The sequence below is a fragment of the Saccostrea echinata genome, unplaced genomic scaffold, assembly GCF_033153115.1.
Source record: "Saccostrea echinata isolate AGI-Se365-2 ecotype Australia unplaced genomic scaffold, CSIRO_AGI_Sech_v1 ptg000002l, whole genome shotgun sequence".
NCBI lineage: Eukaryota > Metazoa > Mollusca > Bivalvia > Ostreida > Ostreidae > Saccostrea > Saccostrea echinata.
In genome coordinates, this window is record NW_026889751.1 from 5,160,001 (window position 1) to 5,185,550 (window position 25,550).

Here is a 25,550-nt window from a genome sequence, read left to right on the forward strand (position 1 = left end):
TTTGGTTTATTTTACCCCAATCTATACTTAAACTTGTACTTACCGACTGTCATAGGTCCTGTCAACTTCATGAAATATAATCCAATTAAAACACAAAATGAATTAATTTCCACTGATATACATGTAACACTGCACCATGTCACATGGCATGTGCAATCTAAAAATGATAATGGTAAAACTAGTACTAGTACTGGTAGGTGACGCAAGCCCAATGTGATGTAGAAATTTTCAAAAAGGTGTTCACATACATGTACAGTACAAGAACAAATTTTAAATTATCATAACAAACGATGTTTTAACATAACTTTGCCATCTAGGCCTATTTCCAAAAACAGGCAAATTGTGTGTGTGTGTTGGGGGGGGGGGGGGTGACAAAATTGATTGGGTATGGCTTTTCAAGGAGGTTTTTGCCTAATCAAATACTAAAAAAAGTTTGCACATTTTGATAAATTCATCAAAAACGCTTTGTACTAAAATACAGGTAAACTTCGTTATCTCGACATCGACGGGACCATCGGAAAATGTCGAGATATCCGAGGTGTCGAGATATCAGAGTTGAGACTTGACGTTCAAGATTTCACTGCATAACCAAACACATACATGTGTATAAGCTTATTATACGTACATGACTACAATATAGACTGTAGGTCAACTTATTTCAGCAATCCCTCTATTTTTATTAAAAATCTAAGAAGTTATTTTTAAAAATCTTATTTATAAAACCTGTTCTTTCTCTTTATCGAAATCGTTCTAAATTTTTGTAGTTTAAGTTTTCCATCCAGCATTCGCGTGTTACTTGCTTTTTTTGTCAGAACAGGATACGAAATGCGCTCTATAAATTTCGAACCGAACCATATAAACATGATAAAGTCGACATCCGAGATACGAAAACATATTAAATACGTAATTATTTTTTTTCTTATTTCATTCAGGAAGAATGTGCATTAATATTAATTTTTTAAGAGATTTGTGTATCTAAACTAACGTAGTGATATTACAGATGCATGAATTACGGATGATTCGGTTAATCGTGTCGTTAATCGGATTATTTCCTGTTGAATGCATTTTAACTACAAAATATTATTAGAACATCGTTTAATTCTTTAGTTTGAATTTATTCAATATGTCTATTATTCTTTGTAATTTAGCTATCTTTTTCAATTTTAAAAGTTATGTTAGGTTTCGACCTAAATAAACACCTGTAAATTTAAGCAGAATCGTGTAGATTTATCAGTGATATTACCCAAGCTGAACATTAAGCAATTAACGTCTCAAAGACGCCGAGGGGGCTTTGGATTCACCTACAAACACAGTCTATAGAATTAATTAAGCAGCGTGCAGTCAAAACATGGGTGTGAAAGGTGTGAATTTTTGACGACGTCGAGATACCCGGAGCCGTCCGTGCGTGACGAGCGACCCTATCTGACAAACAGTTAGGTTCAGTGGAGCAGAAAATGGCCGATGTCGACATATACCAGGTAAATTTTGCTCTTGGGACTGTGAATATACGTCGAGATAACCGGGGTTGTCGAGATTACCGAGGTCGACATATCAGAGTTTTTGCAAATCATTTATATAGTAAATACTGCCGGGACCGCGGACGGACGTCGACATATCCCAGGTTGTCGACATATCCGATGTCGAGATACCGAAGTTTATCTGTAATATTATTTGTTGTTGAGAAAATAAATTTAAAATTTCCAATTATGGGCCAAAAATTTATATCCCCCCCCCCCTTTATCAAAACCTAATTTACATCATTAATTAAATTCTGTTATTTCAGACTGGTAATGAATTAAGTATATGAAATGCGTATAAGAGGTTCATGGGTCACATGGTCACCTGAGCATTTTATGCTCGATTTGGCGAATACATGTACTGTGTAAATTATAGAATTATTTGGACTTTTTCCTTGGTAAGCCCAATATGAAGGAGTGTGCATTTAGAGGCAAACACCTTAGTGCGGGTATTACTGTCTCATGACAGCATCTAGTAATTAATAGTAACACAAAATGATGTTGAATATAAGTATGATCTTTTTGTTACTGCCCAAGCCTCAAGATAATATGCGAGTTCTCCCCATATATTTGGTTTTTGAAGCAAAAATTGAAAACGTAACAAGGACGACGATCATGCATTTGCTATATATACTTCATAAAATTTTCATCTTCAGTTTTCTGTTAACTACCCAGTAATCGTTAAATTTTTTTTTTTCAAAAATACTTAACAAGTAGGCTTTAATAATTACGCTCAAGACTACTCAGTATGCTGTCTAGTATAGGCATCTACTTTATAAAGAAAGACTTTAATTAATAATGAACAGGGTTCTCCATCATTTTACATTTAACTGTGGCGCAAGACTTACTTGAAGTGCTAATATTCGCGATCATTTTGCAACTGAATTTGCGAAGGAACCACGAAATAAATTGAAAAACACTGTGCCCCCATGAATCACTAGTTTAATACACAAATTAATTAATGGCATTAACTAATTGGAAAAATGATTGACAAATTCAGTAATAAAAATTTAATCAATAAAATATAGTGTAAAATAAAATTCGGATGTTTCCAAAATATATGTATACTGTGACAAAAGACCCACCCCCTTCCAAACTCATACGTACTTCTGAAAATCTGAAAATACATGTAATAGTAACAATAATTAGAACTTTCTAGCATTTAACCCTAATTTAAAAAATAATATTGTTTACCTGCCTTCTTCATTAAAGGTCAGACGAAATTCTGGTAGGTCACCAGTCATATTTACATTTAGTCTATATATTTGCAATTATCAGTCTGAGGTACATGTATCTTAAAACTTGTGAATTGAAATAATTAAAAAGAGTTTAAAGTCATCTAATCAAATTATATTTTGTGGATGTATTCATTATTTGTTAATTTTTCAACATTACAAAAATACATGAATATTTGCGATCGATACACGTACGATGTTTTGACTTCGTAGTGCCAATGCAATTTTAGAAACTTACATATAGTTATCTGTTAAACTATTAAAGCAATTAATTAACTGGTATTTTAAAATTCAGTTCTAATTATCATGAAGTGTGAAAAAATGGCTTGTCGCTTTTCATTCATGTGTCTAGCGAGGTCTGGAAGATAATTAATTGTAAAAGCCAAACAGTGGATCCTATAATTAGAGCACATTTATTTAACAGCTGAAACACGCCTTTACGGTGCATAATTAATTTGAGTAATTTTATATATTTATCTTACTGACGACGACGATCTTACTGTGGTGCTAATATTTTAACTGTGGCGGAACTGTGGCACTGATTTTTTAACTGTGGCGCTAGCGAATTAAACTGTGGCGGGGCCACCACGTTAAACAGCCCATGGAGAACCCTGATGAATCTTCACAATGCACAATCATTTGCAAAATTCGGCAAACATTTATGACGTCAACTTTAGCGCTCGTTTTCTCGATAACGTCACAATGCACATAAAGGTGGTTTTCGCTTGACGGTCATCATATTTTTATTACAATACCTATGGAACTGAGAACCTTGTCGCCAATATGGCGTCCATAGTCTTTTCCATCTTGATTTTGAGTGCTCTGGCTAGGCAATTCATGATGAAATATCTTACTAAAAGTTTTCCAGATTTATAAAACCAAATACCCTTACATTTTTTTTTAATTTGAAATGAGAAATATTTGAGGTAAGAGAACTTAAAGCTTTTTATAAAAGGACTGAGGTCTTTGTTATGATTTTCTGACACTAATTACAATTTGATTATCATTAAACTTTGATTAACTTTGTATTAAACCATATTAACTTTGTACACTTGAGTGGATCAAGGGCTAAAAAACTAACCTTGCCTACAACAACTACTCTAAATCCAAGTAAAATCTCTTCATAAGTCCCTACAACCACTTCCAAATCCATCTTTTCCCATGTGCTTTGTGAAAGACGTCATCGCTTTTGAGGTACCCAAATGTATAGTAGTAAAACCAATTCGATTCATCTCCGGACCATCAATCTTTTTTTTATTAATTAATGTAATACATTTACAGACATGAGAAGAATCTATCATGAGAAGAAATGACTAATAGAAAATGAAGTATTCATGTCCTTTAATGAATTTAAAAATGATTTTTATATATGTCACACGCGAAATATTTTCGATCGACTTGATAACAACAAGTGCGTACGCATCGAGATCGACGAAGAAGCCAGAAGGAAAAAGATTATTTAAAGAATGGCAGCTGCTTCAACGTCACTGTGGATGGGAGATGTTAGTATGATGTTTGAATTATTTGGTTAAAGATGCGTACAGGTTACATCGTGCAACATTTTCTTGCTTCAACTAGAAATGCCTTATCGTGTGACCAAAATTCGAATTTTCTCAGTTCTTTATGTCATGCCCTTCTTACGTCAAAATGTATTATTTTCTTGGAATACTTCCTTCATTTCTCATGCATTTTCAGTCGTTTTGAGATTATTACACTAAAACTTGTTAACTAAAGCTCACAATTGTTTTGCAAGCTTCTTTCATTTTTAGTATTACAAGTAATAACTGCAGAACTGTATGTTATGGTTTTATATTTTAGTCTTTGACCATACTGCTACAGATGTCATAATGCAAATATGGTGCAATTTACAGCGCAAGCTTTTCTGCTCACTTTAGGAATGTCTTTTGCCACTTTAGTTACAGCATTGGTCAATCAGCAGCCTTTCATTCCCTAATTCTCTAAATATTTCGAATATGTTGACCGAGCGAGCGCAGATACACCTTTTCAGTGTACTATCTACTACTTCAAACTGCATGTGACATTTGGTATGTCTGGATACTCTGATGTCACATGACATCGTATGTAAGTTGTATTACCAAACCGAATCCTGAACAGTGCTGATTTTAACAAAGAAAGTTTTTATTTACTATTTTTCTGCAACATATTCATCAAATCAAGGCGAGTTTATTTTTTTGTTGAACTTTTATTGTTGTGCGAGAACGTAGCTTAAACAAGCGATGCATTGTGGGCCCATAAATTACTGCGGAAAAAAAATCATTTGGATCAATGTGCAAGTCCGAATTTTCTCTTCACCCAGGCATTGTCGCTAGAGCTCGGAGTGTGAGCAGTGCTTTGTGCCGCTTCTGTGCTCGCTATAATCAATCTGTATATTTTATCCACCTCCTAACTCTTTCTAATTGTCTCTACAGACCAATAAACTCGCTTGTTGTGAATTTGTTTTCGGATGGCATAAAAATCACAACAAGCGAGTTTATTGGTGTGTAGAGATGACTAAAAGGGGTAAGGAGATGGATAAAATATACAGTTTGGTTATAGAATATGTCTAGATTTAGGGAATGAAATGTAGTTGATTGACAAATGCTGGAAAGTGACGAAATACATCCCCAAAGTGCGCAGAAAATCTTGCGCCATAAATTGCACAATATTTGCATTACAGGATCTGTAGTGTTATGGTCAAAGACTAAAACATAAAACCGTAACGCTACAGTTCTGCAGCTACATAAGTAAGAGCCTTGGTTAATGTTCTTACGCTCCTATATACCTTGGACTCTTACATCTTCTCATTTTCTTATGAGGTAGTTCCGACTGAGATTTAGTCAGAACATGTTATGCATGAAATAATTGTAAACAAGTAATTCTCGGTATCTACGTTGTTGCATGAGGTATAACAGTCACAAGAAATCATAAAATCTACTTAAATCAGTATGCATCAGTTCATTTATCAAAATCATCATTTCAAATTTTCACCAGAGGTACTTTCAATTTGACTTCACATTTATTTTGTGGATTGCTATACAGAAAACAAAAAATTCAGTTATTTCATATCAGAAAAAGTAGCTTCATTTCATCAGTATTTCTGCACTCTTTTCAGAATTTTAAATAGATGACTTGTTTTGATTTCTGCTCTGATTTTCAAATTAATGGATTGGTTGCTAATATGGGAGATTAACATTGTTTTATGCATATGATAACTTGAAAAGATAAAGTAATATTAGAATATTATGTTCAACAATGCAGTTGTTGGAATGAACAGATTTTATTGACAAAACTTTAACTCAAAGCTGTGTTCTGACCTCCCAACATGGTTTCTTCACTAAGGACATGCATTTGTTTTCAGTCCTATAAATGCTTGGGCATTCATCTCACAATTAATATAAAAACAAACACACTGTTTTCAAGTGTGAATTTGAGGGTTTGTGGAATTTTATCTTAATACAAAGTGCATTTTGTATAAATACAGTTGAACTTCGCTATTTTGAACACCAATATCTTGAATACCATGAATATGTCGAAGGGGTTTGAAAGTCCCAACCACTTATTCTTTAAGTTTAACCCTCAGTATCTCGATTCTTGGGATATCTCAAAGTTTTATCTTGGTCCCAGCCAGTTCAAGATAACAAAGTTTGACTCTATATTTTTAATCCACTTATTTATGAAAGATTTTTTTAGCCAAAAAAAAAGTTTACGCAAAATGATCAAATACACTCCCCTTTTAAATGAATACCAGTATTGTACTGTAAACCAACTTTTATTGGCGTGTGAGAAATATTTGCAAGTTTTGTGACCTGCATTTACTCACGAATATTAATCGCCGCAAACCATTTATTTTACTTTTTATTTGTAGAGAATGTTTCCTTAGTTGTGGATTGATTTTAAACTGATGAATCGTGAATAAAAGATGACGCGAATAATAGTTGGTTTACCGTATTTAAATTGCTAAAAAGCATAATTTTCAATAAAATACATTTAATATGATAATAAAGGTGTGCACAGTTCCCAAAGACACTGTGGGACGTCAATAGAAATAGTATAGAATTTATCCATTTTTAAGCCATGTCTTCTTAATTTTTGAAATTCAAATTTGAAGTTCTTGTGTTTGTTTTTAGTTGGACCCATACATGGATGAATCCTTTATCTCTATGGCCTTCAAACAAATGGGTGTTGCTGTTAAAGGAATAAAAGTCATCAAAAGCAAAACAACAGGGTACACATCAAATTCTTTACATTTGTAATGATAAATTTTCCCTATGTTGAAATATTTAAAAGAATTATGAATTACACTTTTGATAAAATTGTACATGTATCAAGAGTTTCACTGATCAAGCACTAATTTATTACTTACATATTATCCATTGTGTCATCTTTAGATTGCCTGCAGGTTACTGCTTCATTGATTTTCATGATCATGAAAATGCCCATCAGGCCATGCTGAAACTGAATGGAAAGAATATACCCAATAGCAGCCCTGTAAGTATTGTCTAGGGTAGGAGCCCAGAGCCAGACCTGGGCCAGCATAAAACTAAGTTATAGTCAAATCTATCCTTTTGATGACTTGTACAATGTTTTAAATTTCATTAGACAGGGACAATTTTCTAGTGTTGAAAACAGACTGGATAGCTTTTTGTTCCCACAGAGCAGACTGTTGATGGTTTTATGAAGGTAAAATGTGTCCTGCGGTATAGAAGACTTGCACATTTTATGATTGTTCAATAGGGTTGTGTAAAGAGATAGTTATTCCTTGTGTTGAATTTGTATTTTCTTTTCTTTTCAGCCAAGACGTTTCAAGTTAAATAGTGCCAGCTATGGAAAGGAACATCTATCAACGTATGTAATATATATATCCTATCACATTATATTCACAAGTAGGGTGAAAATTTGTTCTTTTTATAATATACATGTAGATGGATAAAAAACATTGTAATCTTCTTGAAAAGAAAAGTAAATACAATTTTCATCAACTGACATATCCAAATTAAATTGATTAGATGAAAGTAAGACACCTCATCTTGGGAGTACTACTAACAAACATCAGTATAAAAAGCATATTTATTTTTTTTCACAGGCCCGAGTTTTCCCTTTTTGTTGGTGACTTGACAGAAGAAGTAGATGACTACACATTGTACCAGGCTTTCTCTAGACGCTTTAGGTCTTGCAGATCTGCAAAAGGTAACCTAAGAATAGTAATAAAGATGAATGACCTTGACATTGATAGAGGCAATACTTTAAATAAAGTTATGAGAGGACAAAGGTTACTATTTACTTTGAAAGAGGTCTGATACTGATTTTCATGCTTTGTACTTTCAGTGGTTTTGGAGCCAGGTGGTAAAAGTAAGGGGTATGGATTTGTAAGGTTTACAGAGGAGACGGACCAACAGAGGGCGCTTATAGAGATGCAACACATGCAGGGAGTGGGGAAAAAGCCAATACGAGTTAGTCTAGCTACACCTAAAAGGTAGCGCCTATAAAGTCACTTCATGTACCTCATGTTATACTGCTATTTCAGGTCACCAAAATCACAGTCATTGAATGTTACATTTCTGAACTCTCCTTAGTTTGCCACAAAACATCATCTGATGATGGGAAATTAAGTTTCTCAGGGTTCTCACTAGGATTTTGCTAACTTGAGTCCCAGGACTCAAGATTTCTGAGAAGGTTGCGTCCCAGCTAAATTTGATGCGTCCCAGAATAATTATGTTGAGTCCCAACTAAATTATTGCAGTATCCCTCCATCCAAACATCAATATAAATCTTTATCATTTTATCAGTTTGTTTACGCAATATTAACATATTCAAGTATATAAACTGGTAATGCATTCAAGCCATATTCTAAAATACACGCGTAATCAATTGCCATAAAAATTAACTTGGTGTTTATAAAGCTAAAATTAACTGTTGCATAATCAACTAGTACCCGAAAGTTGACTGTATACAATCACAGGTGTCATGTGCAATGAGGCGTAACTAATCCTGTCGGTCGTCTGCACTGGGTGAAATTCACGAGATAATCAAGCCGCATTGTGTATACAAGCAGTAATTATGGTTTCTACATGTAGATAACACTCAAGATTCAAAAGTGTGTGTGTTTTTTTTTTAAAAAAAAAGCTGCAGTGTGTTTACAGCTGTCGGAGTTTGGCATGCGACATTATTATGACTATGGACTAATAAACATGAAGTATCTTAATTATGATCAATCCCTGTTTTAAAAAAAAAGAGAAATAAGTACAAGAAAAGTTATTTCTTGGATGAACTTTATGATAGTTACAGGAAGGTTTCGATTATATTTCTTTGACAAATCCCAACATCTAAATTCCCCGTTTTTGAAATTACCTGAATTTTCTCGCTAAAGAGGACGCATCCGATCATGAGTCTGCGGACGCATTGTTTTTAAGAACCTTGCGTCCCAAGTAATTTTGCTGCGTCTAGGATGCAGATTCTTGCGTTAATGAGAACCCTGTTTCTTCAAAATCAGGGCACTGCCTCTTTCCAAAGGGAGATAATTAAGGAAGAATTAAACTAGGATTGGGGTGATTTAAAAATCTTTTTCAGGCTCAGAAATGACAAAATTTAAGCAGAAGGTTTTTCATGTACAGCTGTAGTAAAAATCAATTGTTAAAATTGTTCCCTGCATGTTTCCTGGTGCCAGGATCCTATCTCAAAAGGTTCCAAAGTTTTGCTTTCAAACAAATATGAAACATTTTTAGAAATACTGGTATATGTTGCAACAAAACATGATTTAAAAAATATAATCTCATGAAGATTGAGGATTTGAAAATGTCCCTAATTAGTGTAATTACAAATTTGTCTAAACCATTGCACTTTGCACCAAGGTTCCAAAGTTTTGCTTTCAAACAAATATGAAACATTTTTAGAAATACTGGTATATGTTGCAACAAAACATGATTTGAAAAATATAATCTCATGAAGATTGAGGATTTGAAAATGTCCCTAATTAGTGTAATTACAAATTTGTCTAAACCATTGCACTTTGCACCAAGGTTCCAAAGTTTTGCTTTCAAAAAATATGAAACATTTTTAGAAATACTGGTATATGTTGCAACAAAACATGATTTGAAAAATATAATCTCATGAAGATTGAGGATTTGAAAATGTCCCTAATTAGTGTAATTACAAATTTGTCTAAACCATTGCACTTTGCACCAAGGTTCCAAAGTTTTGCTTTCAAACAAATATGAAACATTTTTAGAAATACTGGTATATGTTGCAACAAAACATGATTTGAAAAATATAATCTCATGAAGATTGAGGATTTGAAAATGTCCCTAATTAGTGTTATTACAAATGTGTCTTAACCATTGCACTTTGCACCAAGTGGGAATATTTTATTTTACATATCAATCAAGAAGAAAAACACATGCCCCCAAACAAAAAAAATTGGCACCTAATCATTAAGACCCACAAACCTCTTCTTTATTTAACTTTAAATGTCTTTGAGGGAATATTCTTTATTTTTCTGTAGGAAGTGAATAAATCTCTCATAAATATTTTATTTCTGGAGTTTGTTACAATGCATAGAGGATGACTGATTAACATTAAATGATATTATTTTACAGGCCCATGGGGCAAGATCCAAATGCAGCATACTATGGAAACTATTACGGCCAAAACTACTACAACAACCCCTATTATAACTATTACGGATATAACACATACAACCAGTACTATGATCAGTACGGAGGTTACGTAGGTGTCATTTATCACATGTAGTATAACTCATATAACTGATATCATAATCTTCAGTGTTATGAAGCATGCCTAGAAATTATTCTGGATAAGAAAATTCTACAAATGAAAGCTTTTTTTAATTTATGGAGTTTTAATTTGCACCTTGTATTAAAATGGAAAAAAGAGAAGAAATGATGATTTTGTGATGTCTGTTCTCTGTCTTGTAGAATAATTATTATGAAAATCAACAAGAAGAGGACTTAGAGGCTTTGGAAGGTATGATATTTAGGTTATTATTTTCACATCTATCGCTATTCATATTCCTAGCAAATGGACAAAACAGCAGTGCATGTTCATTGAGCCATTGTCAATTCAAATATAGGAAAAATTCAAATATAGGAAAAACATAGTACAAAGGCACAATGCCAGGCTTTAGCTAGATTTTATGGATGGGTGACCAGGTTAAGGTTTTAAGAATATAGTCATTCTAAAGTAATTGTAAGTCCTATTGTAACTAGGACTGTGTCAATATATTGATATATTGATACGTACCGATATTAAAGAATGTATCATATCAAAAAAATAACTTCCAGTATGTATTGAGCAGGCAGTTTTTCTTATATTCTGTGAAAAAGTTGGGACTTTCAATCATCAAAGATTATATTTAACTGTTTTGAATTAAAACTGATCAATAATGATATAACCATTAAGAAAATAGCACATCTTAAATAATTATTACAAAATACATAGATGACTTTATATTAACATGTTGATTTTACATTCATTAAAAGTTTGAATTTGAAGTGTAATTTGTAATGACATTGAGACAAGAACTTCAAAATGGGTTTACTTATAAAATACTTCATGCATTAAATGATGAATAAGACTTTTTTGATAGACTTGTTAAAGAATCCAATATATCGCATATCGCTTTATAAAATATTGTATCGTATTGTATCAAAATTTTTTGTTCAATACACAGCCCTAATTGTAACTAAACTTGAATGGATGAATTATCTAGGGATATACACTACCACACTTGCTTCCGATACTGGATCTGATCTACATTTCCCTGATGATTGAAAATGTTTCTTGAGCAAGTCCATTTGCAAGTGACCATAAACCCAATGGTGACCAAATGTGCATCTAAGGTGCACGCTAGCAAACTGCTTTGGATGCTGTATCTTACATACAAATTTGGGTCCATTCCCCAAGAAATAATAACCCTTATCATGACCAAACTTGCATTGATCATATGATGCATCTAGGGATGAACACTACAAACCTTGCTTCAGATGCTGCATCTGACTTACTGGATGATTGAACAGATTAACACATTGACATTTTTGGAGCAGGATGGTGACAACTTTCATGGATAATGCATCTAGGGATGCACACAACCAAATATCCTTCTGATCTATATTTTCCATGAGTGGGTTAGTATTTGGAGCAGGTCACTTCCTGCCCTATCTTGACCAAATTTGTGGATGATGCGTCTAGGGATGCACACTACTAGACTTGCTTTAGATGCTGCATCTGACCTAAATTACCTAGAAACCCTGGTAATTGAACATGTTAAATTTTTTGAGCAAGTCCTTTTCAAAATAACTTTAAGTCCTACCTTGGATTAAACCTGCATGGATGATGCATTTAGGGAGCACACTACCAATCTTGCAATGGATGCTTCATCTGACCTACATTTTCCAGATAATTAAATAATGAATGTTTTTGGAGCAGTTCTGTCTGTCAGTAAACCAAGTGTTGTCTGCTCCATGTCTGTAGAAACCCTTTGCTTGACAAACTTGGTACACTGGTACACTAAAAATTACCCCTTTTGATTATGTGGTCACTAGGAAAAAGGACAATCAACTTTAGACATAAGTAGAATTTGTAGGCACAATATTTTGGGAACCTTTTGCTTGACAGACATCAAACTTAGTACTAACCACTAAGGAGAGATAACCCCATTGGTTTTCAATTCACAAGGGGGGTGGTTATATATGTATCTAAAATATTTCTTATTTTGATTTTGTTGTCTTTTTACAATATGTCTTAGAGAATCATGTGCAGATTTAATGAATTATATAGAGGTTTGCTCTGAAAAACAAAGAATTGAAAAGGTATAGAAAGAATCTGTTGAACTACAATCATCAGCTTGTACACAGTAAGACCTGTTTCAGGGACCATTGTGATCATGTCAGAATGATGTCAGGCTTCTTGTACACTCTTAGCTTTTCCTATGAAATGAACCTATCTGAGCCAAAATTTGGTTTGTAGCATGTGAACATAAAGGGTCCCCTTTCACTAAGGGGGTTGGGGGCGGGGGGTTTAGGCCAAATCATTCACTTTATAATGAACATAGACAAACCACAAGCACTTGACGTTTTAAATCTTTCTCTTTATTGATTAAAATATCATACTATAATATAAATAACAACCTTGTTATTATTATAGTATGGGGATATTTTTATCAATAAAGAGAAAGGTTTAAAACGTCATGTATCTGTGAGACAAACAGGTCAATGTTTAAAGGTGTTATAAATTTTACTCTTGTACTTCTAATAATTTATTTGATAAGTGAGACACACAAAAATTGTGATTGGTTGCCATTATAAGGAGAGAACCAGTCAGATTCTACACAGTAAGATTCTATCGCAATAATAAAGAATTTAATTAAATAATGCAGACTTCCTCTGACTTGTATTGCAAAAAAATAGTTCAATTCATTATCACCTTTGTAGGTAATTCCTTGATTGGAAAAAGCTTACATGGGCATTATTAGGGCCCCGCAAGGATTTGCGGGTGCCCTATAGTAATCACTCTGTCTGTCTGTCATTCTTCCGTCCACAAATTTTCTGTTTTTTTTCCAATAACTTTTTTTGTAGTTGACCAATTAAGTTCAAATTTGGTATGTTGGTTGAATAGGCAGTAAGACATATTTTGATGCTAAGTTTGGTTCTCTATGTCATCCAGTTTGGAGCTGGGGTGGTGGGGTAGATTCCTTAACTTTACATTAGAATGAATGCCAGGGCAAAGAGAGATAACTGCTGAGAATGTTCCTATTGTAAACTATGAAAGCTGCAACTAGTCCCATGGGATTAATTAACTTTCCTCTTGAAGAAAATTCAAAGCATTATCTGTTTCTGTCAAATTGAGATTAATTAACACCTCTGTCTGCAAATGAAGTTTGTTTTGAAGTTAAGGTCAATTCTGAATGATGTTTACATTCTCAGAAATGTGGATTTTAATAATGTTCATACTTTATTTTGGTAAAATACACAATGAGTTATGATTTTATTGAATTCTAAAAACAAGATATACATAAAGATATGTTTTTTTCTTTATTTATTAGCTCTTCTGAGCCAAAGGCTCAAAGAGCTAATGCTATGGCCATTTGTGCGGTGTGCGGTGTGCGTAAACTTTTTAGAATATGGGCCATAACTCAAAAACCCCTTGGCCAATTATTGTCAAATTTGTCATAGGGTATCCTTGGCCCAAGGGCTTCCTTTTATACTAAAACTAGGGTTGTGACCCTTAAACAAGGGGAGATAATTAGGAAAATAAAAACAAAAGTACTGGTTGCTAAAAAATCTTCTTCTCAAGAACTACTGGGCAGATTATCACCAAACTTACACAAAAGGATAAAGATATGTTGTAGATTAAAATTTGCACGGGGATTTACCCTGGGGCAAAGGGCGTGGTCTCAAGGTCACTTCAAAGTTGACCAAAAATTACGTTTTATTAAAATGTTGATATTTTGCTTACTATAAGGACTAGGATCATCAAATCTTGTCAGTTGATGCATCTAAGGACTTCAAATCATGTTGACTCAAAAGTAGGTCACGATGACCTACTTTTCAAATTTTGCGGCCATTCTTTTTTCAAAATGATTTAGAGGCATATTTTGAACAATTTAAGGCCTATGATCATCAAACTTTGTCAGTTAATGTATCTTGGGTCCTTGAAGTACGTCAACTTAAAAGTAGGTCACCTTGACCTACTTTTTAAATTTTATTGCTAATCTTTTTCAAAACAATTAAGGTCATTAATCGAATACCAAGAGGTTAAGAATCATTAAATCTTGTAAGCTGATGCATCTTGGGGCCATAAAACATATTTATTAAAAAGTAGGTCACAGTGACCTACTTTCTGAGCTTTGCAGGCATTCGATTTCAAAGCATTTTAGAGGCATAATTTGGACATTTTAAGGCCTATGATCATAAAACTTTGTCAGTTATGCATTTTGGGTCCTCAAAAAACATCAACTGAAAAGTAGGTCACTGTGACCTACTTTTCAATTTATATGACTATAATTAAATATTTCAGGTACTAATTGGCTTAGAATCATCAAACTTTGTCAGTTGATGCTGTTAGTTTACTTATGTATAACATGACAAGAGAAGTAACTCTAGTTTTTGCTTAACTTATCTCCCCCTAAGGGAGCTCTTCATCTTGTAAAGTTAGTTTGAGTGTATGATGCTGAATAAAGCACATGTCTAACAATGGTAGCAGAGCGTGGTTGAAAGAAAATTTTGGATACTAAGTGCCAAAAACAGTGTAAGCAAGTGTGTGACTTTTTATAGCAAATTCAAAATTTGGTGCATGTGAAAAAAAAAAGTGTGATCCTAGCGAACAGAGATAATGTCAACAAATATCAACCCCCCTTCTTACAACCCTAAAATCAAAAGTTATGAGCTCTACAAGCAAGAACTCTTAGCATGGAAAGAAGTCACAGAGTTAGATGAAAAGAAACAAGGTGTTGCTATTGCTCTGTCTCTTCCTGAAAATGATGAGTCCCAGATACGAGAAAAAGTGTTTGATCAGCTGAAATTGGAGGATCTCAAAAAAGACACAGGTTTGAAAACATTGATAAAATTTTTGGACAAGCATTTAGCCAAAGATGACTTGGCAGACAGCTTAGAAAAATTTGAAGATTTTAAAAGATCTGATGGACAGTCTATCAATGAATACATATCCATTTTTGATGCAAAATACAGAAAAATTGAAAAGAAAAATATGAAGTTACCCCCAGAGATTTTGGCATTCAAATTACTCAGAAGGTCATTGATAAGCAAAGAAGAAAGGATGATTGTCTTGACAGGAATGAATTTTGAGGACAAAGAAACTTTATATGAAGAAGCTAAGAAATCCCTTAAAAAATTCAAAGGTGAAACGTGTGAAGGAAATGCCCCTACCAAACCAGTATCCATTAAACTTGAACCAGCATTCCTTGCTGAAAATGAAGAAGCGCTGATGGCAGCTGGATACACTAGAATGAGGAGCAGTAAATTTTATCGAGGAGGGGGAAGGAATGAGCAGATGAGAGGAAGAAGATTTCAGAGTGGTCAGAGTAGAGACTCTCTTCGAGGTCAGTACCGCGGACAATCACGAGTAGGCAGCTCAGCAATTAAAAAGAGTATGAATCCATCAGGACCAGATGGGAATGTGTTGACATGCAAATCTTGTGGGTCATTCAGACATATGGTGGCCGCATGTCCTCATAGCTGGGAAAATATGGCTAACGTCAATACATGTTCAGCTGAAGAAGAATTTGTACTATTTACAGGTTACCAACCAAAGGAAATAGGACACTTGGGGATGGATGCTAGGAACTGTGCAGTCCTAGACAGTGCCTGCAGCAGTACAGTGTGTGGTAGTACATGGATCAACACATACATTGATTCACTGGATGATTTGGACAAAAATAAAATTAGGAAAACAGAGGGCAGAAGAATTTTTAAGTTTGGAGGAGGAACTCGTCTTAAATCCGAAGGAGAATTTGCGATTCCAGCTCGTATAGCAGGGAAAGATGTGACGATAACTACTGATGTTGTTAATTCAGACATTCCATTACTGTTGTCAAGAACAGCTATGAAAACTGCTGGCGTAAAGCTGAACTTAGAGGATGACACAGCAGAGATTCTAGGAAAAACTATGAACCTTAATGTGACCTCTTCTGGACATTATTGTATTCCCATAGACAAAGCAGAAATGATACCTGTTGAGGAAGTCTGCTCAGTTAGGATTGATGAGGTGGATCCAAAAAAGAGATACTCAACTCTTCTGAAACTGCACCGACAATTTGCCCACCCACCAAAGAAACGACTTGTAACCCTCTTGAAAGATGCAGGTGCTTGGCGTGAGAGCTTTGAAGAGGACATTGAAAAAATAGAGCAGAGGTGTGATGTGTGCAAGACTTATGCCAGAACCCCATCACGACCTGTTGTGTCATTTCCAATGGCGTCTCATTTTAATGAGAAGGTAGCTATGGACCTAAAGTACTGGAGAGGGAAGTGGATATTACACATGATTGACATGTGGTCAAGATACACTGTGTCAGTTTTTATCCAGAGGAAAAAGACAACTGATGTTATTGATAAAATCATGTCTCATTGGATAGGAATATTTGGTGTCATGGGCGCAATTATGACAGACAATGGAGGGGAGTTTAACTCGGAAGAAATTCGAGAAGTGGCATCCATTTTGAATGTCAAAGTGTGTACTTCTGCAGGCGAAAGTCCATTTCAAAACGGCTTGTGTGAAAGAGTGCATTCTGTAACCGACATGATGCTCACAAAATTGGAACAAGACTATAAAGATGTAAGTGAAGAGAGCTTGTTGTGCTGGGCAAACATGGCTAGGAATGTATTGCAGATGTGGAACGGCTTTAGTAGCCACCAGCTTGTGTTTGGATGGAACCCCCAACTTCCGAACATCATGACGGACAAACTTCCAGCACTTGAGGGTCGTACAACGAGTGAGACATTTGCTAAACACCTCAATTTATTGCACAGCACTAGACGAGCTTACATAGAGGCAGAAGCTGATGAGAGAATCAGAAGGGCATTGTTATATAAAGTGAGAGCAGCTGAAGAATCCTATGAGAATGGTGATCAGGTGTATTACAAGCGTGAGGGTAAAGATAGATGGCTTGGACCTGGGAGAGTTGTTTTTCAAGATGGCAAAGTTGTTTTTGTTCGTCATGGTGGAGTTTTTGTGCGAGTGTCACCTAACAGGTTACAGAAAATAACAGATACTGAAACTATGAGTACCGATGAAGAGAAAACACATCAAGGAGTAACAAGTGAAGTGGGACTTAAGAATAGTGCAGTCACTGAATACCTGTCAGAGAGGAAAATAGACCAAAACTCACACCAACCCCCCAAACCTGCACTGAAAGCAAATGACAGTATTCAGTACAAGATGGGATTGGAGGATGATAATTGGATAAAAGCAACAATTCTCAGCAGAGCTGGCAAAGCTTCTGGAACCAACAGGGATTGGTATAATGTAAAAGATTCTGAGAGTGAAGAAGAAAAAAGCATAGACCTAGGTAGGCTTCCTTGGAAAATAATCAACCAAAACGATGAGAGTGTTAATTTTGCAACATGTGAAAATACAAGCTGTGACAATATATCTATAGCAAAACAGAATGAATTAGAGAAACTAAAAAACTTTGACACATACACTGAAGTTCTGGATGAAGGACAACATAGACTATCTACAAGATGGGTTGTTACATCAAAAGAAGGACAAGTAAGAGCTAGACTTGTAGCACGTGGGTTCCAGGAGGAATTTTACATCCCAAGAGACAGTCCGACAGTTGGAAAGGGCGGCCTTAAGATATTTTTGACCATAACAGCAAGTAAATTATGGGACGTCAAAACCACAGACATAAAGTCAGCCTTTTTGCAAGGAAAAACACTTGACAGAGATGTTTATCTTCAACCGTCAAAGGAAAGCATCACACCTGCTGGAATGATATGGAAGTTGAAACACTGTCTATATGGACTGAAAGATGGTGCGAGACAGTTTTACTTAAGTGTTAAAGAAGAACTTAATAAACTTGGCTTTGAGCAGTGTAGTGTAGACCCAGCTCTCTTCTGCTATAGAAAGGATGGAAAGCTACATGGAATAATTTGTTCTCATGTTGATGATTTTCTCCATGCTGGGGATGAGATTTTTGAGAGACAGGTTTGCAAGTTTAGAGAGAGATTTTCAGCTGGAAAAGTTGCCGAATGCCAATTTCATTATATCGGTTTCTATCTTAAACAAGATCAAGAGGGAATAGTACTGGATCACACTAATTACATGGAGAAGTTACAAAGTGTAGAGATTGACCCCCTGAGAGCAAGTCAGAAGAAAAGTCAACTAAGTGATGAAGAACAGACTGAATACAGACAAATCATAGGGCAGATCAATTGGGCAGTGCAGGGGTCTAGACCAGACCTTGCATTTGAAATGATAGATATGAGCACTAAGCTGAGAAGTGGAACCATGGCAGACTTAATCAGAGCAACAAAAACCATTAATAGGCTTAAGGACTTCAAAAGTATCCTGAGATTTCCAGTTTTAGATCTTAGTTCACTAAAAATAATAACATTTACTGATGCATCTTTAGGAAACCTTAATGATGGAATTGGAAGTACCCAAGGAGTTATTATCTGGATTATGGACAAACATGGAAAATGCTCCCCCCTTTTCTGGCAGGCTAAAAAGATCAGAAGAGTTGTCCGCTCCACCCTAGCAGCAGAGGCACTTAGTCTACAGGAAGGACTGGAGGCAAGTTTTTATTATCGACACATGTTGGAGGAAATTTTGGGAGTTCCCAGCAAATCCATCGTGATTTATGCATTTGTAGACAATAAGAGTGTGATTGAATCTGTGCATTCAACAAAACTTGTGGAGGATAAGAGACTTCGAATCGATATTGCCGGATTGACAGAAGCAGTAATTCAAGGAGAAGTGAAAAAAAATTCAGTGGTGTTCGGGACAAAAACAGCTAGCAAATTGCCTAACAAAAGCAGGAGCAAATGGTTTGTGCGTTTTGGAGATTCTACAAACAGGACAGATGTTGCCAGACTTTTGTGGTTAAAAGTGACAATATTACTGTTAATCTTACAATCAGAAACATTTTAATCGTTCTTTACTTTTATTATTTTAATTTTCTTTACCCAAAAAGAGAAAAGTATAATTAATGTTAGTTTACTTATGTATAACATGACAAGAGAAGTAACTCTAGTTTCTGCTTAACTTATCTCCCCCTAAGGGAGCTCTTCATCTTGTAAAGTTAGTTTGAGTGTATGATGCTGAATAAAGCACATGTCTAACAGATGCATCTTGGGTCTTTGGAGTAGGTCCACTAAAAAGGAGGTCACTGTGACCTACTTTTGAAAATTTATGGCTTTAATTAAATATTTCAGGTTCTAATTGGCTTAGAATCATCAAACTTTGTCAGTTGATGCATCTTGGGTCCTCGGAGCACGACAACTGAAAAGTAGGTCACCGTGACCTACTTTTGAAAATTTATGGCTTTAATTAAATATTAGGTACTTTATTGGCTTAGAATCATCAAACTTGTACAGTTGATGCATATTGGGTCCTTGGAGTACCACAACTGAAAAGTAGGTCACGGTGACCTACTTTTGAAATTTTATGGCTGTATTTAATATTTTCGAGTACTATTTGGCTTAGAATCATAAAAATTTGTCAGTTGATGCATGTTGTGACCTCGGAGTAGGTTGACTGAAAAGTAGGTCACTGTGACCTACTTTTGAAAATTTATGGCTTTAATTAAATATTTTGGGTACTAATTGGCTTAGAATCATCAAACTTTGTCAGTTGATGCATCTTGGGTCCTCGGAGTACAAAAACTGAAAAGTAGGTCACCGTGACCTACTTTTGAAAATTTAGTGCTTTAATTAAATATTTCAGGTACTAACTGGCACCAAACTTTGTCAGTTGATGCGTCTAGGGTTTTTGGAGTACAACAATGGAAAAGTAGGTCACTTTGACCTACTTATAAATTTTTATGGTTATAATTTAAAAAAAAAATTTTAGGTATTAATTGGCTTAGAATCATCAAACTTAGTTGATGGGTCCTCAGAGAATGACAAGTGAAACGTAGGTCACCATGACCAACTCTCAGGTACTAATTGGCTTAGAATCATCTTGGGTTCTCAGAGTGTGAATTGGAATTTCAAGGGTATATCTAAATATACAGGATTTTTTGAGGCTTCAAATAGAAGTGATAGGTTGTACAGTTTATCAGAAGAGCGATTCAAGGCCCTTGGGCCTTTTGTTTTTTTTTGTTTTTAATTATTTAATTATTTATTTTGACTATTTATTTATTTATTCATTTTTTTTTTTGCAGCTGTATGCAAATTCAAGAATACTATTAATTTTAACAGGTAGTCCAATAATAAACTCATTCTATCATTACTGAAAAAGTTCTTATTGTAAACTTGGAGGAAAAGGATGAGAGAGCAGTACAATTAATCTCCTGGGATTAATTACATGTATCTTGTCTGGGGCAGAAAATTTTCCAGGCTTATCTGTATTTATTTGTCACTTTAAGATAAATTAACCTTTGTCTGCAACTGATGTTTGTTTTGAAGTTAAGGTCAAGCCTGGGTGATATTTGCATTCACTGAAGGCTGGTATTTTATAAAACACATGCTTTATTCTTGTTTAAATATACATTTAAAGGTGCTTGGACACAGATTTGAAGTTAATATTTTCTCAAATTTTCTGTATAATTTCATGACTTATATGTTGCTATAGCATTTCATACTAAAATCTAATAAAAATCTTATTTCATCTCGAAGTTATTGAAACTTCAAATTTCTGGATGCGTTTGATTGACACATCCTTGCACTTTCACAAATTTTAATTTTGTTCTTAATACTTAAGAAAAGTGGCAATGTTGTTGTGTATTAATAAAAAATATTAAAACTATAATCCAGAAAATTCAGAGTAGATATGTTCGAAAGCAAAACCCACTCACAGTATTGTCAGTCCGTGCTCAGTGGTGTGTGCAGACTTTAACAATTGAACACACCCGGTGAATTGAAAACATTAACAATAACAGAGCTCGTGCCCTGTTTACAAAAACAGTTTACGTTTCACGGGTGTATTCAATTTGTTAAACTCTGTACTCAACACTGAGCACGGGCTGACGATATTAGTGAGGGGGTTTGCTTTCGCACATTTCTACTCTGAATTTTCTGGATTATAGATGTAATGTTTTTCATTAATACACAACAAAATCGCTTCTTTTCTTAAATATTAAGGATAAAGATAAAATTTGTGAAAGTGCAAGGATGTTTTAATCAAACGCGTCCAGGAATTCGTAGTTCAAATAATTTCCAGATAAAATAAGTTTTTAATTATGTTTTCGTGTGAAATGCTATTGAAATATATAAGTCATGATATTATACAGAAAATTTGAGAAAATATTAACTTCAAATCTGTGTCCAAGCACCTTTAATTGAGTTATTATAGATATGATGTTTTTACTGCCTAATGTAAATACAGGGATACTCTTTACAGGTTGTTGGATATTCATGAATTATCTTGAAATTTTATAAATACAGTTGTTATTGCATATTCTTCTTCATATATTTTTTAATTTTTGTAATCAATTAAAATTCTCATTCTGTAAGCTGCAGTCTTATATTTCTACCCCTCGGCGGGGCCCTTGCTGACTGGTCAGATTTCTAGTTGCCTTTTGTTCAATCCTTCTAAGAATACATACAAAAAATAGACTTTATTTTAATACCCTTCCTGGAATATGGCAGAGGAATATAGTGTATATCTTGTCCATCCTTCCACCCTTAACTCTGTCCATCTATCCATCATGCTTTACCTTTAGCCCAGTTTCAAAGAAACTGTTAAAGGTATTTTATCAAAATTCATATACTGATACATACTAGTGAAAGCTATGCAACTGTTTCATAATTTTCTGACCTTAACTTTCCCTATGACCTTGACCTCACTATGTCTCATTTTAAGTTTAGCCCAGTTTCAAAGAAACTGTTCGATACATTTTTATCATAATTCATATACTGATACATATTGATGAGAGCTATCCATATAGGCTATTAGCTATGCCATATTTTTTAAAAATTTTACCTTGACTTCCATTATGACCTTGATTTCATAATTCCTCATATTAGGTTTACTTTCAAAAAAAAAAAAATGTTTTATTTTCATCAGACTTCATATACTAATACAAATTGGTAAGCTTTTCAACTGTGTCATACTTATCTGCATTTACCTTAGTTTAAAAGAAACTGTTCAAGATATTTTCATCAAAGTTTTCGTACATTGGTAATATATGAGAGCAATTTTCTGACTTTGCATTTCCCAATGACCTTGAACTTTATTTTTACCTCATTTTGCTCTTTGTTTATCTTATTAAATTTCATAAGGATTCCATATACAACTCTATACAGTATACATGTATAAATTTCAACCAGAGCTACTTAAAATATAACATGTAAATTTGCTATGTATGTGAGAATGAACTTGAAACAATAAGACTTATTTAGCTGTTAGATGGATTTAAATATTATGTTACTTTGAAATTGTATAATAGAAAGAATTCAGTTGTGCTTGAATTTGATCTTGATATGATGAAGATTTGTGTTTATTGCAACTTTGCTGTGATTTGAAGGGTTGATAGACATGCAACTTCTGTAAGAGATGAGAGTAGAATTTTTTAGTCAAAGTTATAGCTTCTTGGGTTCTTGGAGTGTGGCAACCAAAAAGTAGGTCACCCTGACCTACTTTTGAAATTTGATGGCTATTTCAGATAGTAATTGGCTTAGAATTATCAAACTATGTCAGTTGATGCATTTTGGGTCCTCAAAGTGTGTCAACCGAAAAGTAGGTCACTGTGACCTACTTTTGCAACTTCATGGCTAAATTTGATTTTTTCAGATACTGATTGGCTTGATAGTTGTTGCTATGCTGACCTACTTTTGAAATTTCAAGGGTTTATCCTTACATATGTGTTCCCAAGAGGCTTAAAACAGGAGAGATAGGTTGTACAATTTCTCAGAAGAGCGATTCTAGGTACTTGGGCCTCTTGTTTAAAGTCCCATTTTACCATGTTCTTTACACTGTGCAATCTGACACCCTGTTTATTCCTACACAAAGTTTGTCTCCCAGTGCATGTGTAATTAGACATTTGAAAAGTAGTAGTGTATTCATGTTTCTATAAAGTTATTTCCATGATCAGCTGAATTGGATTTGACTTCCATACAGAGTCTATTTGATTGGGGTTTTGGATGTGTCAAAATTTTCATTTATAATAAGATTGAATTAATCTCAATGTTAATATTATTGATTACAGTCTAATTTTATGTGTATTTCAGAACCAGAGTTAGAAGTAGATGTATTCAGATACAATAAGGACTACATGGAACAGAGTGAGGTGTGTGGAATAAAGCAATAATTTCTGATAAAATACTTGTTTTATGTATTTTTTAGATACAAAATGAATTGTACTTTGTGAAGAATTAAGTACTGTAAACCAACTATTATTCACATCATCTTTTATTCATTTTGAAATCAATCCAGGACTATTAATTTTCGCGACTGAGGAAACATACTCTACAAATACAAAGCAAAGTAATTTGTTCGTGACAATATCTGCAAGTTAAAGTATGTCGCGAAACCCGCAGATATTTCTCGCACGCGAATTAAAGTTGGTTTACAGTATAGGAAAGTTAACTTGATTTATGCAAACTGAAGAAAAGTCGTGTTTGGTGACCTTTTATGAATGAAACCTGTTTGTTCACCCTTCTCTTGTGTCTAAATTTTACATTGAGTTTATCTCTTAAACCATAGGATGAATTTTAATCAATATGCACCAAAATATTATTAGAGGAAAGCTATTCCAATTTTTAAATGAAGGGTCAAAAAGATAAAGTCACCCTCATGTAGTGTAAATTTTTTTTTCCAAGTCCTGACTCAGGAGGCCAAATCGGGATTTAAAATTCTAGGAATAATCTTTAGAAGTTTTGTGAATGGTGTCATATTATGATAAATCATTTTAGACCATTACTGAAAAATATGTAAGGGTAATTAAACAAAAATCTTTTCTAGAACAAAAACTCAACAATATGTCAATTTATGTGTCATAGGTTTGTATAAACAGTGCCTTTCCTCCCTCATCAAGGGTTAGGCCACAAAAAATAAACAGACTTTGATGAGATTTACTTTTGATTTCATTAATTGCACAGTAAATTGAGTGTGGAAGTCCTCTATTTTATAAACCTTGAGAATTTGTTTTTGTTTGTTTTACAGGAAATATTTGATGTGCTGGAACTTTCTCGATGGACTCCACTTGATTCTGTCAGCTCCAAACTCCCAACCGTGAAGCTGGTGTGATGTATAACTGAGAGGAAAAAAACTCAACTTTTTAATGGCAACTTTGTTCTCCAAAGTAATAGATTATCATGTGAAAAGTTCATTGTGTTTTCTGTATCAAATGACCAAACTAAAGTGTTCTATTTTTATGATTCATAATGGTTAAAATGAAGCCTAAATATTTTAAGTGATTGATATAGGTCACTGATTTAAGGTTGAAGGCAATAATTCATAATAGTATGAATTTTGAAATAAAATTGTTATACATGTAAACAAATGAGTTGTTCCATTTTTGATGTCATATGCATGATATGTACATTTTATTAACCTGAATGCAATATTATATATCATGCTCTATCATGGCCGTAGGAACCCGGCGGGGGGGGGGGGGGGGGGTGCCCCCCAATAATGTTGCCGATTTATAGATTACTATAGGAAACAGAGATACTATATGCTTGTGCCCCCTCAATAAAAATGTCTGATGACCTTTTTACCTCACCTGAGCTGAAAGCTCCAGTGAGCTTTTCTGATCACCCGTTGTCCGTCGTCCGTCCGTCTGTAAACTTTTCACATTTTCGACTTCTTCTCAAGAACCACTGGGCCAATTTTAACCAAACTTGGTACAAAGCAACCTTGGCTGAAGGGGAGTTTAAATTGTTAAAATGAAGGGCCAAGTCCCCTTCAAAGGGGAGATAATCAAGAAAATTCAAAAATTGGATGGGGTCATTAAAAAATCTTCTTCTCAAGAACCACTGGGCCAGAAAAGCTGAGACTTATCTGGAAGCATCCTAAGGTAGTGTAGATTCTAAATTGTTCAAATCATGACCCCCGGGAGTAGGGCGGGGCCACAATAGGGAATCTAAGTTTTACATTGAAATATGTAGTAAAAAATCTTTAAAAATCTTCTTCTCAAGAACCATTGGGCCAGAAAAGCTGA

The 25,550-nt window shown here is 34.4% G+C and overlaps 2 protein-coding genes across 3 annotated transcripts in view; one reads left to right on the top strand and one right to left on the bottom strand.

The window, feature by feature from the left end:
• The window catches only part of LOC133178382 (p21-activated protein kinase-interacting protein 1-like), a 28,569-nt gene extending 24,621 nt beyond the window's left edge, over nt 1-3,948 (bottom strand). The window contains exon 1 of the mRNA XM_061313111.1: nt 3,834-3,948. Coding sequence (XP_061169095.1) covers nt 3,834-3,905 — 72 coding nt within the window. The 5' untranslated portion in view covers nt 3,906-3,948. The remainder of the gene's footprint in view (nt 1-3,833) is intronic.
• Nucleotides 3,949-4,187: 239 nt separating this feature from the next.
• Nucleotides 4,188-24,890, top strand: LOC133178384 (tRNA selenocysteine 1-associated protein 1-like). Of its 2 annotated transcripts, none has more exons than XM_061313113.1 (10): nt 4,188-4,254; nt 6,880-6,977; nt 7,141-7,240; nt 7,545-7,597; nt 7,815-7,939; nt 8,078-8,225; nt 10,345-10,474; nt 10,684-10,732; nt 23,617-23,675; nt 24,551-24,890. In XM_061313113.1, exons 1-10 carry the CDS (start codon nt 4,219-4,221, stop codon nt 24,632-24,634), a joined length of 882 nt encoding a protein of 293 aa, XP_061169097.1. In that variant the 5' UTR covers nt 4,188-4,218; the 3' UTR covers nt 24,635-24,890. The 2 variants fall into 2 exon arrangements, with proteins under 2 accessions (XP_061169097.1, XP_061169098.1); XM_061313114.1 differs by having other exon boundaries at nt 7,836-7,939.
• The last annotated feature ends 660 nt before the right edge of the window (nt 24,891-25,550 follow it).

Coding starts and splice junctions, on each gene's coding strand:
- LOC133178384 (XM_061313113.1), top strand. CDS start 4,219: ATGGCAGCTGCTTCAACGTCACTGTGGATGGGAGAT. Junction 7,598..7,814: donor GGAAAGGAACATCTATCAAC/GTATGTAATATA, acceptor CAGTATAAAAAG/CATATTTATTTTTTTTCACA. Junction 10,475..10,683: donor ATGATCAGTACGGAGGTTAC/GTAGGTGTCATT, acceptor TCTGTCTTGTAG/AATAATTATTATGAAAATCA.